The sequence below is a fragment of the Palaemon carinicauda genome, chromosome 36, assembly GCF_036898095.1.
Source record: "Palaemon carinicauda isolate YSFRI2023 chromosome 36, ASM3689809v2, whole genome shotgun sequence".
Taxonomy (NCBI): domain Eukaryota; kingdom Metazoa; phylum Arthropoda; class Malacostraca; order Decapoda; family Palaemonidae; genus Palaemon; species Palaemon carinicauda.
The window spans coordinates 73551919-73564053 of record NC_090760.1 but is presented as its reverse complement, the minus strand read 5'-3'; the positions used below and the strand labels follow the sequence as shown (position 1 = coordinate 73564053).

The following is a 12135-nucleotide window of genomic DNA, read 5'->3' as shown; positions in this document are numbered from 1 at the left end:
CGCTGTATATTTCAGCAAGGTGTCAAAGTTTTCTCTAGACCACAGTCATATACTGTACTAGGCAAAACCTGGTCAATGTCCATACCAGATCTAGGACTTCCACCCACCTAAGAGTGAGTCATCCACATAAATAACGGAAGTACTTACCTCTAACTACTTTCTTAGGAGTATCTGGGATCTCCTCCCATCCTACCAGAATTTTGTCTAGTTTACCCTGCTCCCGTTTTCTATGTGGGGCATCTCTGGCGGAGTGATACGCGCCCAGAGACGACCCGGGGTCAGAGAGCATGCTTACTCAGGTCTCGCTCTCCAGTAAGTTTTGGTCACGTCGGCGTTAACACCCCAACACGCTCTCTTGACCAGTGCGACCCTTTGTGTCCCCGACCCCTTTGTGTTTCACGCGGTCCCCGCGTGGTCCCTTTGTGTGCTTCTCTATCCATTCCCTCTGTGTTCCTGTGTTTCGTGGTGTATTACTAGTGCATTATGGAGCATCCCCGTCATTACCCTGGGCCTGTGGCCAGCAAGTCGTGTGGCGCTTTCCTCTCTAAGCCCGAAGTTGACCCGCACTCCTTATGTTCGTAGTGTAGGGGCAGTGTATGTTCCCCTACAGCCACGTGTCCGGAGTGCGAGTCCTGGAATGAAGTGCAGTGTGTGCAATTTGGCACTAAGAAGAAGAAGGCATCTCAACGGTCCCCTAGGAAGTCCAGCGTCTCTTCGCCCCTCGCTTCGCCTGGCGTCCCGTCGGACAGAGTCTCTCTGCCATCTTCCCCTACCCAGGGTAGGGGTCGAGGTAAGTCTGTTGCGGGGAAGCGGCCTGTGGCCCTTCCCCAGGAGTCTGATTTACCTGAGAGTGGGATTGTGTCTTCGGTCCAGGCAAGTGGAGGGCCTGAGGGGGGCGCGGGTGTGTATCCGGGGGACGGAGCCCTGGTGAAAGCAGGTCCCGTCTCGTCGGACGATAAGATGTGGGGTGAAATGGCAGCAGTCTCTTCTCCCGCCTCTTGGGCAGAGTTTTCAGGTACGTCAGCAGCCAAGGGTGCCGCCGAGAAGGACGACTCGCCGCCATCAGACACCCTCGTGTGGGCGCCTCCGAAGACGCCCTTCAGATCACCCCTGGGGATGGAAGAGGAGTTTGAGACCTGGTTCCCCAGCGAGGAGCTCCCCCGCTCCCCTTTAACGCCTTCAGCTACGTTCCCTGCGGACTTCATGGAGCCTTCGTCGCCGGCCGAACCCCATGCAGAACCACCAGCAACGCGGAAAGATTCAGGTCCTCCAACGAGGTCCTACAGGTCTTCAGGCTCATCGGTCGAGGCCCACTCCTACTCGTCGGAAGACGGAGCCCTGAGAGACCATAGGAGACGGCGAGATAGGTCCCGTTGGAGACGATCTCAATCGCGCTCCCATTCAAGATCTCGCCACGTTAGTAGATGTTCCAGATCCCCCAGGAGGAAGTTCAGGAGAAGTCTTTCGCCAGAGGAGGAATGGGTGCGTTCCCATTGGTTATCTCCCTACTCGGATGCTGGTTACCACCATGAGATCCTGCTCTCCTATTGGTCGGCATCTACTGTACTGTATCCCATCGTGCATCTACACATCGGCGTTCCTATGTCTTCTTGTTCCGGCAACGGTATCGTACGCATTGACTAGAGTTTGTGATTTTGCTTTTGTAACAATTTTACAGTACATACTGTTATCGTGTGTGATACTCGCGTTATATCATCAGCCATGCTTCTTAGTGCTGCGCAAAACAGTGAGTTATTCGGGACTCTAACTCCATGGGTGCCTGTGTTGTCCTAGTGCGAAACATAGTGATTTTAAGTGCCACCTTGTGACACTAAGGACTGTTCTACAAAGGTGAAGTAACATAGACAGAAACACGTGTGCCACATGTTTTTAACATGAAGTGTATATAAGACCTTCTAGAAAGGCTTTATTGTTCCCCTGGAACTTGTGTGTAATGGCAAGTTCTTCTTTTTCAGATTCCACACCCACGCCTTCTGATGTCTTTAGTCTATGTTTCTAATTGCATTCCAATTGAAATTTACTTTTGATGTTAATTCTTATTTTATTGAATAAAATAGAATTTTGTTACCATGTGTGTCTCCCCACACATGAAATAAAAACACTGTTAGAGAATTTTTATTACCTTATTATTTGAATATTATTATATTCAATATTGCTTCTTCTTGATGCATACTCACCTAGACCAAGGTAAATTGTTCCAATACAATTGTACTTACCTTCTTCGATCTGTCCATGAGACTGGCCAGATCTCCGACAATAGGCGAGTTCCTTTATCAAGTAACTTCAAGATGTTCCTTACGTCCAAATAGGACTTCCCTGCCAGGGGGGCAGGAAGCGATAATATAGTATACAGTATGCTTATCTGAAATGACATGTAACGGAGATGTCACGGGTCTCTGTGGTCATCAGACCAAAGGAATATTGTTTAGAAGTCGAAGGCACTACAAATGGAAAAAATCCACGATACATTAATTCTCTGGTACACTGCCATCAGGACGTCATGGCTTGAGCCCAAAAAACGGATTTTGAGCGAAGCGAAAAATCTATTTTTGGGTGAGATAGCCATGACGTCCTGATGGACCCGCCCTTGTTCTCTATTCCGGGATGTCAGGCCCCTCCCAATCTTATTGTATCATGGAGGCTGGCATATACGCCGGAAGGAATGAGGAAGGCGCACTTTGGCGGCCAACATGGCGACTGGATATGATGTCGCCGAGTACCGTAACAGTAACAGAGGAGGAGAGTTTTGTAACGGCTCATCCCATATCTTGCCACTTATTCCCCCTCGAAGCGTAAACGCTATGTGAGGTGCAGGTAGCTATGTGGCGTGTCAAGCCTACGTCCCCTGTTATTATACGATATCCTAAAGGGAAACCTTATGGGTACTCGCGCCAGAAGTTAGAATTCTATGAAACCTTTAGTTAATTCTCTGGGAATATCTACTGTAGTCATATATACCCTTAGGAAGCTACTGAAGGAACCTTCCATCAGAACATCATGGCTTGAGCCCAAAAATAATATTAATGATGATGATGATGATAATGATAATAATAATAATTATAATCATAATTGTAATTATTATGATTATAATTATTATAATTATAATTATTGTAATTATAAATATTATAATAATAATAATAATAATGATGATGATGATGATGATAATTATAATCATAATTGTAATTATTATAATTATAATGATTGTAATTATAAATATTATAATAATAATAATAATAATAATAATGATAATAATAATCCTATCCAAAAATGCAATAATCCGAATTTCCAAACTTCCAAGCCAGAGATCACTAGTCTCACTTCTTAAAATTATCAAAAATTTCTTCTGAACAGTTTCCTTATAAGAAGGATTCCAATCAAACCAGGAGTAATTAGCAAGTTTTCCCATCTGTGGTTTAGGCTTTGGTCCAAGTAACAGTTCCAAGAGTTTGATACTTTATAGCTTGTTTCAAGTTTTTTCTTTGTAGCATTTATTAAAGTATTTTCTCTGCTGTGGTTTTTTTTGTCATTTATTTGTACCTTAATATTTTTATATTAACATCTATCTGTATTATTATTATTACAGTACTAGCTAACCATAGTTGGAAAAGCAGGATGCTTTAAGCCTAAGAGCTCTTACTGGGAAAAATATCCCAGTGAGGAAAAAGAAATAAGTAAGCAAGAGAAGTATTGAACAATTGGAATACAGTAAGTTGTTTCAAAAACAGTAACAACAGTAAAATAGATATTTATGAAATGGTATGAATCTCTATTGATCAATTATTTATCTTTCAGTCTGCCGTCGGAGCCGAAGGGAAAGTTGCGGTCGAGAACGTGGAAATGCTCGTGAGTTCTGGCCACTCTGCTAGTCATTTCGATCTCATCTTGGCTGGTATTTTTCCCCCTTTCAAGTTTGAGGGCTCGTTAAACATTTTAGGAGAGGCGTTACGAGTTTTGAAACCCGGAGGGGGCCTAATCATACGCACCACTGACAGTGCCACCACGCAGTCTAATTTAAAACTAGCAGGATTCGCTTCCGTCTCCCAGCCTGAAGATGCGAGTCTCACGGATGAACAGAAGAGGAATGTTGTATCACCTGTGTCGGAAATCACATGCTTCAAGCCCAACTTCGAAGTCGGATCTTCTATGAAACTGTCGTTCGCAAAGGCGCCTTCTGCTAAGCCTTCGCCAAACACCTGGAACATCAATCTGGCTGACGACGATGTGGATCTCGCGGATCCCGATGACCTCCTGACCGAGGAGGACTTGATTCGACCCGATCCTACATCTCTAAAAGTGTGTGGAACGACGGGCAAACGAAAGGCCTGCAAAAATTGTGTTTGCGGACTGAAGGAAGAATTGGACGCTGAAGACAAGAAAAAAGTGGAGGAAAACAAAAAGAATTTCAAGTCTTCCTGCGGTAGTTGCTATCTTGGCGATGCTTTTAGATGCGCTTCCTGCCCATACCTCGGCATGCCGGCCTTTAAACCCGGCGAAAAGGTAAAGTTAGCTGAAAGTACTCTGCAAGATGCATCTTAAGAAAGTATCATTGTTCTATGAAATTTATTTTATGTGCAAGAGTAGCACCCATTGATATTAAAACATGTAGTGGTGTATATAATGAAAACCAATAGTAGAAACCATATTAATTCCACATATCACGATGCTGAAGGAATAGACCGTACAAGTATTAAACTTGTTTATTTTAATTTAGTTTCATGTTCGCATGTAGTTACTGTTTGATCATTTTCCCTAAGTAGCCTTCAGTGTTGTAATGAAACAAACTCCATATACCAAATATCACAGTAGAATTAATATATTATTCAAGAAATAATGAAATAACTAAAGTTGTACATTATTGGTAAAATGCTCTTCATGTGAGGTTTGTGAAAAATAAGACTTGAAATGCAATGAAAGTTTAGAAAATGGAAAAGAAAGAAAGGCTGACCTGAACTATAGTATATTCATGCTTTTATTTTGTAAGTAGAGTTGGACATAGGAATTCTTAGTACGCCTTGCTCTGTATTCTGTCCCACCCATAACTGAGCGGAGAGTTCCCTTCTGTACCCCCTGCTTACCACCAAAGCCATCTCTCCCTAGGAATTACTGTATCCAACCGTACCATAATACAGAAGGTCCTTAACTTCAAAACTTATTGGTTCCAAGAAGCTTGTTGTAATCTAATTTTGTTAAATTTTGGCCTGGATAGGCCTAACCTGAATTCCATGCCTATGATTTCCAGCTACAAATGTCAACAGTTAGTCAGGTTTCATATGAAATAGATGTCAGGTTACCACAAATGTTTTGCTTACTCTATTAATTGATATGATATTGTTTTATTGCAGTATTTCTTTATCTTTTTTATCTTCAGTTGGATTTGTGTTTTAATCTGGCCATACAAATATCTGTTTATGTTGACAATCTTAGTGATGTGATTACAGTGTTCCCTTTGATATCCATGGTATATTATCATTGAATATTACCAGAAATCTTCATCTAAGGTGGATATGAATAGTTTGTAATTTTGTTGACGTTTTGTATCAAGTCATCCATTTTAGTGATGATTCCATTGAGGATAATTTTGTAGCCCTGTCACATTACCGTTATGATTGTTCTGCTCTTTGTTGTGTTTGAAAGCAAAACTTGACTCTCATTTGATTGATATCATGGTTTGGAGACAGTACAGTATTTATTAATTACTTTGTGAAGATCAGTCGACTTATTTTTTATTTGTACAAAAATATTTTTATGTTATTTTGGGGTCACAAGACTTGCAATGTTTGAGTAAAGTAATTAACTTTTCTCAAACCTGATGTCAATCGTTTAGTTTGTTATGTAAGTCCTTTAGAAATACATTTCTTCTTTACAGGCATTTTTCTTGAATTGTTCAAAGAATTTTTATTATTTCTAACAATGCAAACTGAGACTTTAGATACTTTTGATTTCAGCTAAGCTGGAAATGGCCATTAAACTTTTAACAATGTAAACAATGGTTGACTTGTGGGTGGGAGGTAGGATTCGGGTACCCATTCAACTGGTAGATCATACCTTAGTTTAACCTTTAACCTAGAACTTGAAAAATTGTCTCAGGTTTGTATAGTTTAGGAAAAATACAAATTTAGAAAACTGCGATTTCCTCCTATATGTAAAACAAACCATCGACCTTCAATAGGAAACTTATCTTAAGGAGGGAGGGAGTCCCCTTTGACCAGTTATTGTTTTTATTATTATTATTATTATTAGCTAAGCTACAACCCTGGTTGGAAAAGAAGGATACAGTAATGCCTCACAACATGAAATTATTTCGTTCTGGAGTGGCTTTTGTAAAGTGATTTTTTTCGTGCTGTTAGTCACATTTCACATGCAAATTGCCTAATTCGTTCCAAACCCTACAAGCCACCACATTAAATCTCATAATAAAGCTACAGTATAACCACAATGAAATACTGTACAGCCAGATACATTTGAACCATTCAGTATACCTAAACTAACTGTTAATACCTGTAAATTCAATTATTACAACATGATGTAATAATAAATGGAAAATAATACAATTCATACAGTACAATACTGTGCATTTACAAAATATACAGTACCATATGTACTGTACTGTTATAGTTACCCCTGTTATAGACTACAGCTACATTTTTTATTGTCTAAATCCATTTTCTTCAACTCTTTTTATTGATTACTATTTTATCCTCGGTCTGGCTGGCAAATCTCTTTTCTTAAAATGAAAAATTTTTTGCAAAGTGAGTCATAAAAATATTCGCATCTCGTTTTACAGCTTGAAAATTTCTTAAGCAAATTCTTTCGTGAAAAGAGGCAAGACTGTACTATAAGCCCAAGTGCTCCAACAAGGAAAAAGGTCCCAGTGAGGATAGGAAATAGGGAAATTAATAGAATACATGAGAAGTAATGAATAGTTAAGATCTGGCTGGTTTATAAACAAGAAATGTCAGTGTACTTTGATCCTGCTGAGGAGCGAAAGTCACGATTCCTGTTGACCTACAGACTACCTGAGGATGAAGACTTTATAGGTGTCAGAAACTGGTAAGCAGTCACTGAAAAACTTATATGCTAATGGATATGGAGTTTGAACGTATAGTCATTAAGATAAATGCATGAACATACATTCTATCCATATTCTCCCTTACAAAAGAGGATGGGGAAGACATTCATTATAAACCAAGTTGTAATGAAAAGTTACTCAGTTGCGACCAATCCAGCAACATAATGGTACAACTGTTGCTCCCCAAGGGAAGAGAAGAAGAAAGGAAAACCAAATTGACTTTACATTCCCAGATTCAAGAGCGACCACTATCATAGACAAAACACTCCATGTCCGGTGTGAAACCGAAGTTTGCTATGTACCTACCAGAAACTGGTAAGCAGTCACTGGACAACTTATTTCCCTAAGGATATGGAGTTTGAATGTATGGGCATTAAGATAAATGCGTGCACATACATTCCATCCATATTCTCCCTTATACTGTACAGGAGGATGGTGAAGACATCATAAACCAAATTGTAATGAAAAGTTACTCAGTTGCAACCAATCCAGCAACCTAATGGTACAACTGCTGCTCCCCAAGGGAAGGGAAGAAGAAAGGAAAACCGAATTGACTTTACATTCCCAGATTCAAGAGCGACCATTATTGTAGACAAAACACTTCATGTCCCGTGTGGGACCAAGGTTCGCAACGCAACTTGCTCAGGAGCTACAACAGGACCCAAGATAAAAGAATGTATGGACTTATTGGTATACTCCTGAAGATAGGGGGTGGTGAATGTTGTCTGACACTTAAATCCTGCCTTCAGCACTAGCACCACGGACAAATTGAACGCTAGGGTAGAGTTAATATCTTAAACTTGGTGAAACTACATCTGAGATGGTTCAACTGTAGACTCCACAAGTGATGAAAGTGCACTTGATGGTCTCACAGAACCAGAACCAGACTGTATTCTTGGATATCATTATCTTATCCCTTTCCAGTGCTGTGAAACAGCCTCTGATGTTCTGATCTGAAGTTCTGACTTCTTTTAAGTAATCTCATCACTGGACATGAATTTCAGTTTGTTTAGCTAGGACTTTGGAGCATGTGATGCCCTTCTTAGAATTTCCAATGCTGATTGTTGTGATCTTATTGGCAAGGTCTCTGCTTGGTAATTGCCAAAATGGGGTGCCCTTCTTAGAATTTTCAATGCTGATTGTTGTGATCTTAGTGGTAACGTCTCTGTGGTGATTTACAGGCAGTGGTGCCCTTCTTAGAAATTACAATGCTGATTGTTGTGGTCTTATTGGTAAGGTCTCTGCCTGTTAATTGCCAGACTGGCATGCCCTTCTTGAATTTCCAATGCTGATTGTTGTGGTCTTAGTGGTAAGGTCTCTGCCTGTTAATTGCCAGACTGGCATGCCCTTCTTGAATTTCCAATGCTGATTGTTGTGGTCTTATTGGTAAGGTCTCTGCCTGTTAATTGCCAGATTGGCATGCCCTTCTTGAATTTCCAATGCTGATTGTTGTGGTCTTATTGGTAAGGTCTCTGCCTGATAATTGCCAGACTGTGATGCCCTTCTTGAATTTCCAATGCTGATTGTTGTGGTCTTAGTGGTAACGTCTCTGCCTGGTAATCGCCAGAATGGGGTACCCTTCTTAAAATTTCCAATGATGATTGTTGTGGTATTATTTGTAACATCTCTGCCTGGTAATCGCCAGAATGGTGTGCCCTTCTTAGAATTTCCAATGCTGATTGTTGTGGTCTTATTGGTAAGGTCTCTGCCTGTTAATTGCCAGACTGGCATGCCCTTCTTGAATTTCCAATGCTGATTGTTGTGGTCTTAGTGGTAACGTCTCTGCCTGGTAATCGCCAGAATGGGGTACCCTTCTTAAAATTTCCAATGCTGATTGTTGGGGTATTATTGGTAACATCTCTGCCTGGTGATTGCCAGAATGGTGTGCCCTTCTTAGAATTTCCAATGCTGATTGTTGTGGTCTTATTGGTAACATCTCTGCTTGGTAATCGCCAGACTGGGGTCCCCTTCTTAGAATTTCCAATGCTGATTGTTGTGGTCTTAATGGTAACATCTATGCGTGGTGATTGTCAGACTGGGGTCCCCTTCTTAGAATTTCCAATGCTGATTGTTGTGGTCTTATTGGTAACGTCTCTGTCTGGTGATTGCTAGACTGTGATGCCCTTCTTAGAAATTCCAATGATGATTGTTGGGGTCTTATTGGTTAGGTCTCTGTCTGGTGATTGCCAGACTATGATGCCCTTCTTGAAATTTCCAATGCTGATTGTTGTGGTCTTATTGGTAACGTCTCTGTCTGGTGATTGCTAGACTGATGCCCTTCTTAGAAATTCCAATGATGATTGTTGGGGTCTTATTGGTTAGGTCTCTGTCTGGTGATTGCCAGACTGTGATGCCCTTCTTAGAAATTTCCAATGCTGATTGTTGTGGTCTTATTGGTAACGTCTCTGCCTGGTGATTTCCAGAATGGGGTACCCTTCTTAAAATTTCCAACGTTAATTGTTGTGGCTTTATTGGTAACGTGTCTGCCTGGTGATCGCCATACTGTGGCTCAAGTCACGCTCAAACACGTTACTTCCTTTAGTGTCTGCAACCTCACCATCATTGTGAGCTAAGGATGGGTAGTTTGGGGGTGCCTATAGGTCTACCCAATGAGACATCAGCAGCCATTACCTGACCCTTCCTGGTCCTAGCTTGGGTGAAGATGGGGTTTGGGTGCTGATCATATGAGATATGGTCAGTCTCTATGGCATTCATCGCCTTGCTTCATAGGGCGATGTCACTGTCCCTTGCCTCTGTCATTCATGAGTGGCATTTAAACATTTAAAGGGCTTACTGATAAATATTTCACTGTAGTAAAATTAAAGTTTTTAATAAAGCTTTTTGTTTGATACTATGTATTCATAATCCTTTTAGATTTTCTTTTGCCTAATGTTTTTCTATAGTCTTACATCAAAATTGATATGATGAAAGTAAATTTTACTTTTTCATAGTACTGTACTGTATCTCCAGGGAATTTTGACTTATCTTTAAATCGTATATTTTTTTTAAATCTTACTTTATACTGTGATACTGTAGTCTATTATGCTGTGTTCACTTAATATATTAAGTTTATCAAAAACTGTCTTTAATTTGGTGTCGCTATACAGTGGCTTACAATCTCCACATGAATGGTATTTTACTGACTTGATTTACTGTTTGATGATGATATTTTTGTATTTATAATGTATTTTGGGTGTAGTTATCAGGGATCATTGTATTGACAGGTGTACCAGAGTTTTGTTATTCCTGACATGTAGGAAATAAAGTAAAATTACAGGTTGTTATGTTTTGTCTTTCTAACCCCTATTGTCATTTATTGGTATCAAAGTTGCAATTCTAGTTGGTAAGTGATTTGTTTTATTTCCTAGCTATACAAAGCAGAGTCTTTTAATTGGAGTGTGAAATTTGCAAAGCTGGGACGGCCATTAAGGTTGTGGTGTCCTATTGAAGATGTCTCTGCCTGGCGATCTGCCGGACTGTGGTTCGAGTCATGCTCAGGCCTGATTGTTTCTTATAGTGTCTACAATCTCAATGTCCTTGAGAGCTAAGGAGGGGGTGTTGTTATCATTATTATTATTGTTATTATTATTACTGTCTAAGCTAGAATCTTAGTTGAAAAAGGAAGATGCTATAAGCCCAAGGGCTCCAACAAGGAAAAATAGCCTTTTGAGGAAAGGAAATTAGGAAATGAATTAACGATATGAGAAATATTGAATAATTACACTAATAGAATATTTCAAAAACAGTAACAACACCAAAACAGATAATTGATATATACATACATACATATACCAAGGCACTTCCCCCAATTTTGGGGGGTAGCCGACATCAACAAATGAAACAAAAACAAAAAAGGGGACCTCTACTCTCTACCTTCCCCCTAGCCTAACTGGTACTGCTAGGGTGCCACAGCCCACCCTCCCCCGTTATCCACCACAGATGAAGCTTCATAATGCTGAATCTTCTACTGCTGCTACCTCCGCGGTCATCTAAGGCATCATAGGAAGCAGCAGGGCCTACCGGAACTGCATCACAATCGCTCGCCATTCATTCCTATTTCTAGCACGCTCTCTTGCCCCTCTCAAATCTATCCTCCTATCACCCAGAGCTTCCTTCACTCCATCCATCCACCCTTCCTCTTGTACTTCTCCCATCAACTCTTGCATTCATCACCTTCTTTAGCAGACAGCCATTTTCCATTCTCTCAACATGGCCAAACCTCCTCAACACATTCATATCCACTCTAGCTGCTAACTCATTTCTTACACCCGTTCTCACTCTCACCACTTCGTTCCTAACCCTATCTACTCGAGATACACCAGCCATACTCCTTAGACACTTCATCTCAAACACATTCAATTTCTGTCTCTCCATCACTTTCATTTGATATATAAACAATAAAAAGATTTATGTCTGCCTGGGAGATCCTTTAGGCCTACTTGCTGAGTAATCACCAGCCATTGCCTGGACTTACCTTGGGTGGGGAGGGGGCTTGGGCACTGATCATAGGTAATATGGTCAGTCTCTAGGCCATAGTTCTGCTTGCTATGGAAAGGTCACTATCTCTTGCCTCTGCCATTCATGAGCAACCTTTAAACTACTTGCTATAAGGTTGAGGAGGGAAGCGTAGGCATAAGGAATCTTTGAATAGTAAAGAAAATACAATTTACTTTTAAAATTTATTTTGTTCTTACATGAATACAAGTCGTCATCTTTTAATAGTGAGGAAACCCCTTTGAACAAAAATGTGGTTTAATTTTCACAGAAATTATCAGAGCTCCTTGTCCAATATCAAATGGAAGGTAATGACTTCTGCCAACCTCCTGATGGTCAGAACATGGATATGTCACAGGCTTTAGGTTGAACTCATACAAATTTTATAGTAGAACTTATATCCCTAAAGGAGATATGGTATCCAAATGTATATGGGTTTGCATATATTTTATCCATCCTCATCCCCTTCTGTGATAATTTGGATACTTTTCAACAGCTCATATCTGATGGGAAAGGTGGTTCTGTTTTGAACTTTACCTTCATCTAGTATT

At 40.5% G+C, this 12135-nt stretch overlaps 1 protein-coding gene across 2 annotated transcripts in view; it reads left to right on the top strand.

Annotated features, from left to right (window-relative positions):
- Nucleotides 1-10374, top strand: part of CIAPIN1 (cytokine induced apoptosis inhibitor 1) — a 347450-nt gene extending 337076 nt beyond the window's left edge. For both annotated transcript variants that reach the window (XM_068360190.1, XM_068360189.1), the window contains exon 3: nucleotides 3814-10374. In XM_068360190.1, coding sequence (XP_068216291.1) covers nucleotides 3814-4557 — 744 coding nt within the window. In that variant the 3' untranslated portion in view covers nucleotides 4558-10374. The remainder of the gene's footprint in view (nucleotides 1-3813) is intronic.
- The last annotated feature ends 1761 nt before the right edge of the window (nucleotides 10375-12135 follow it).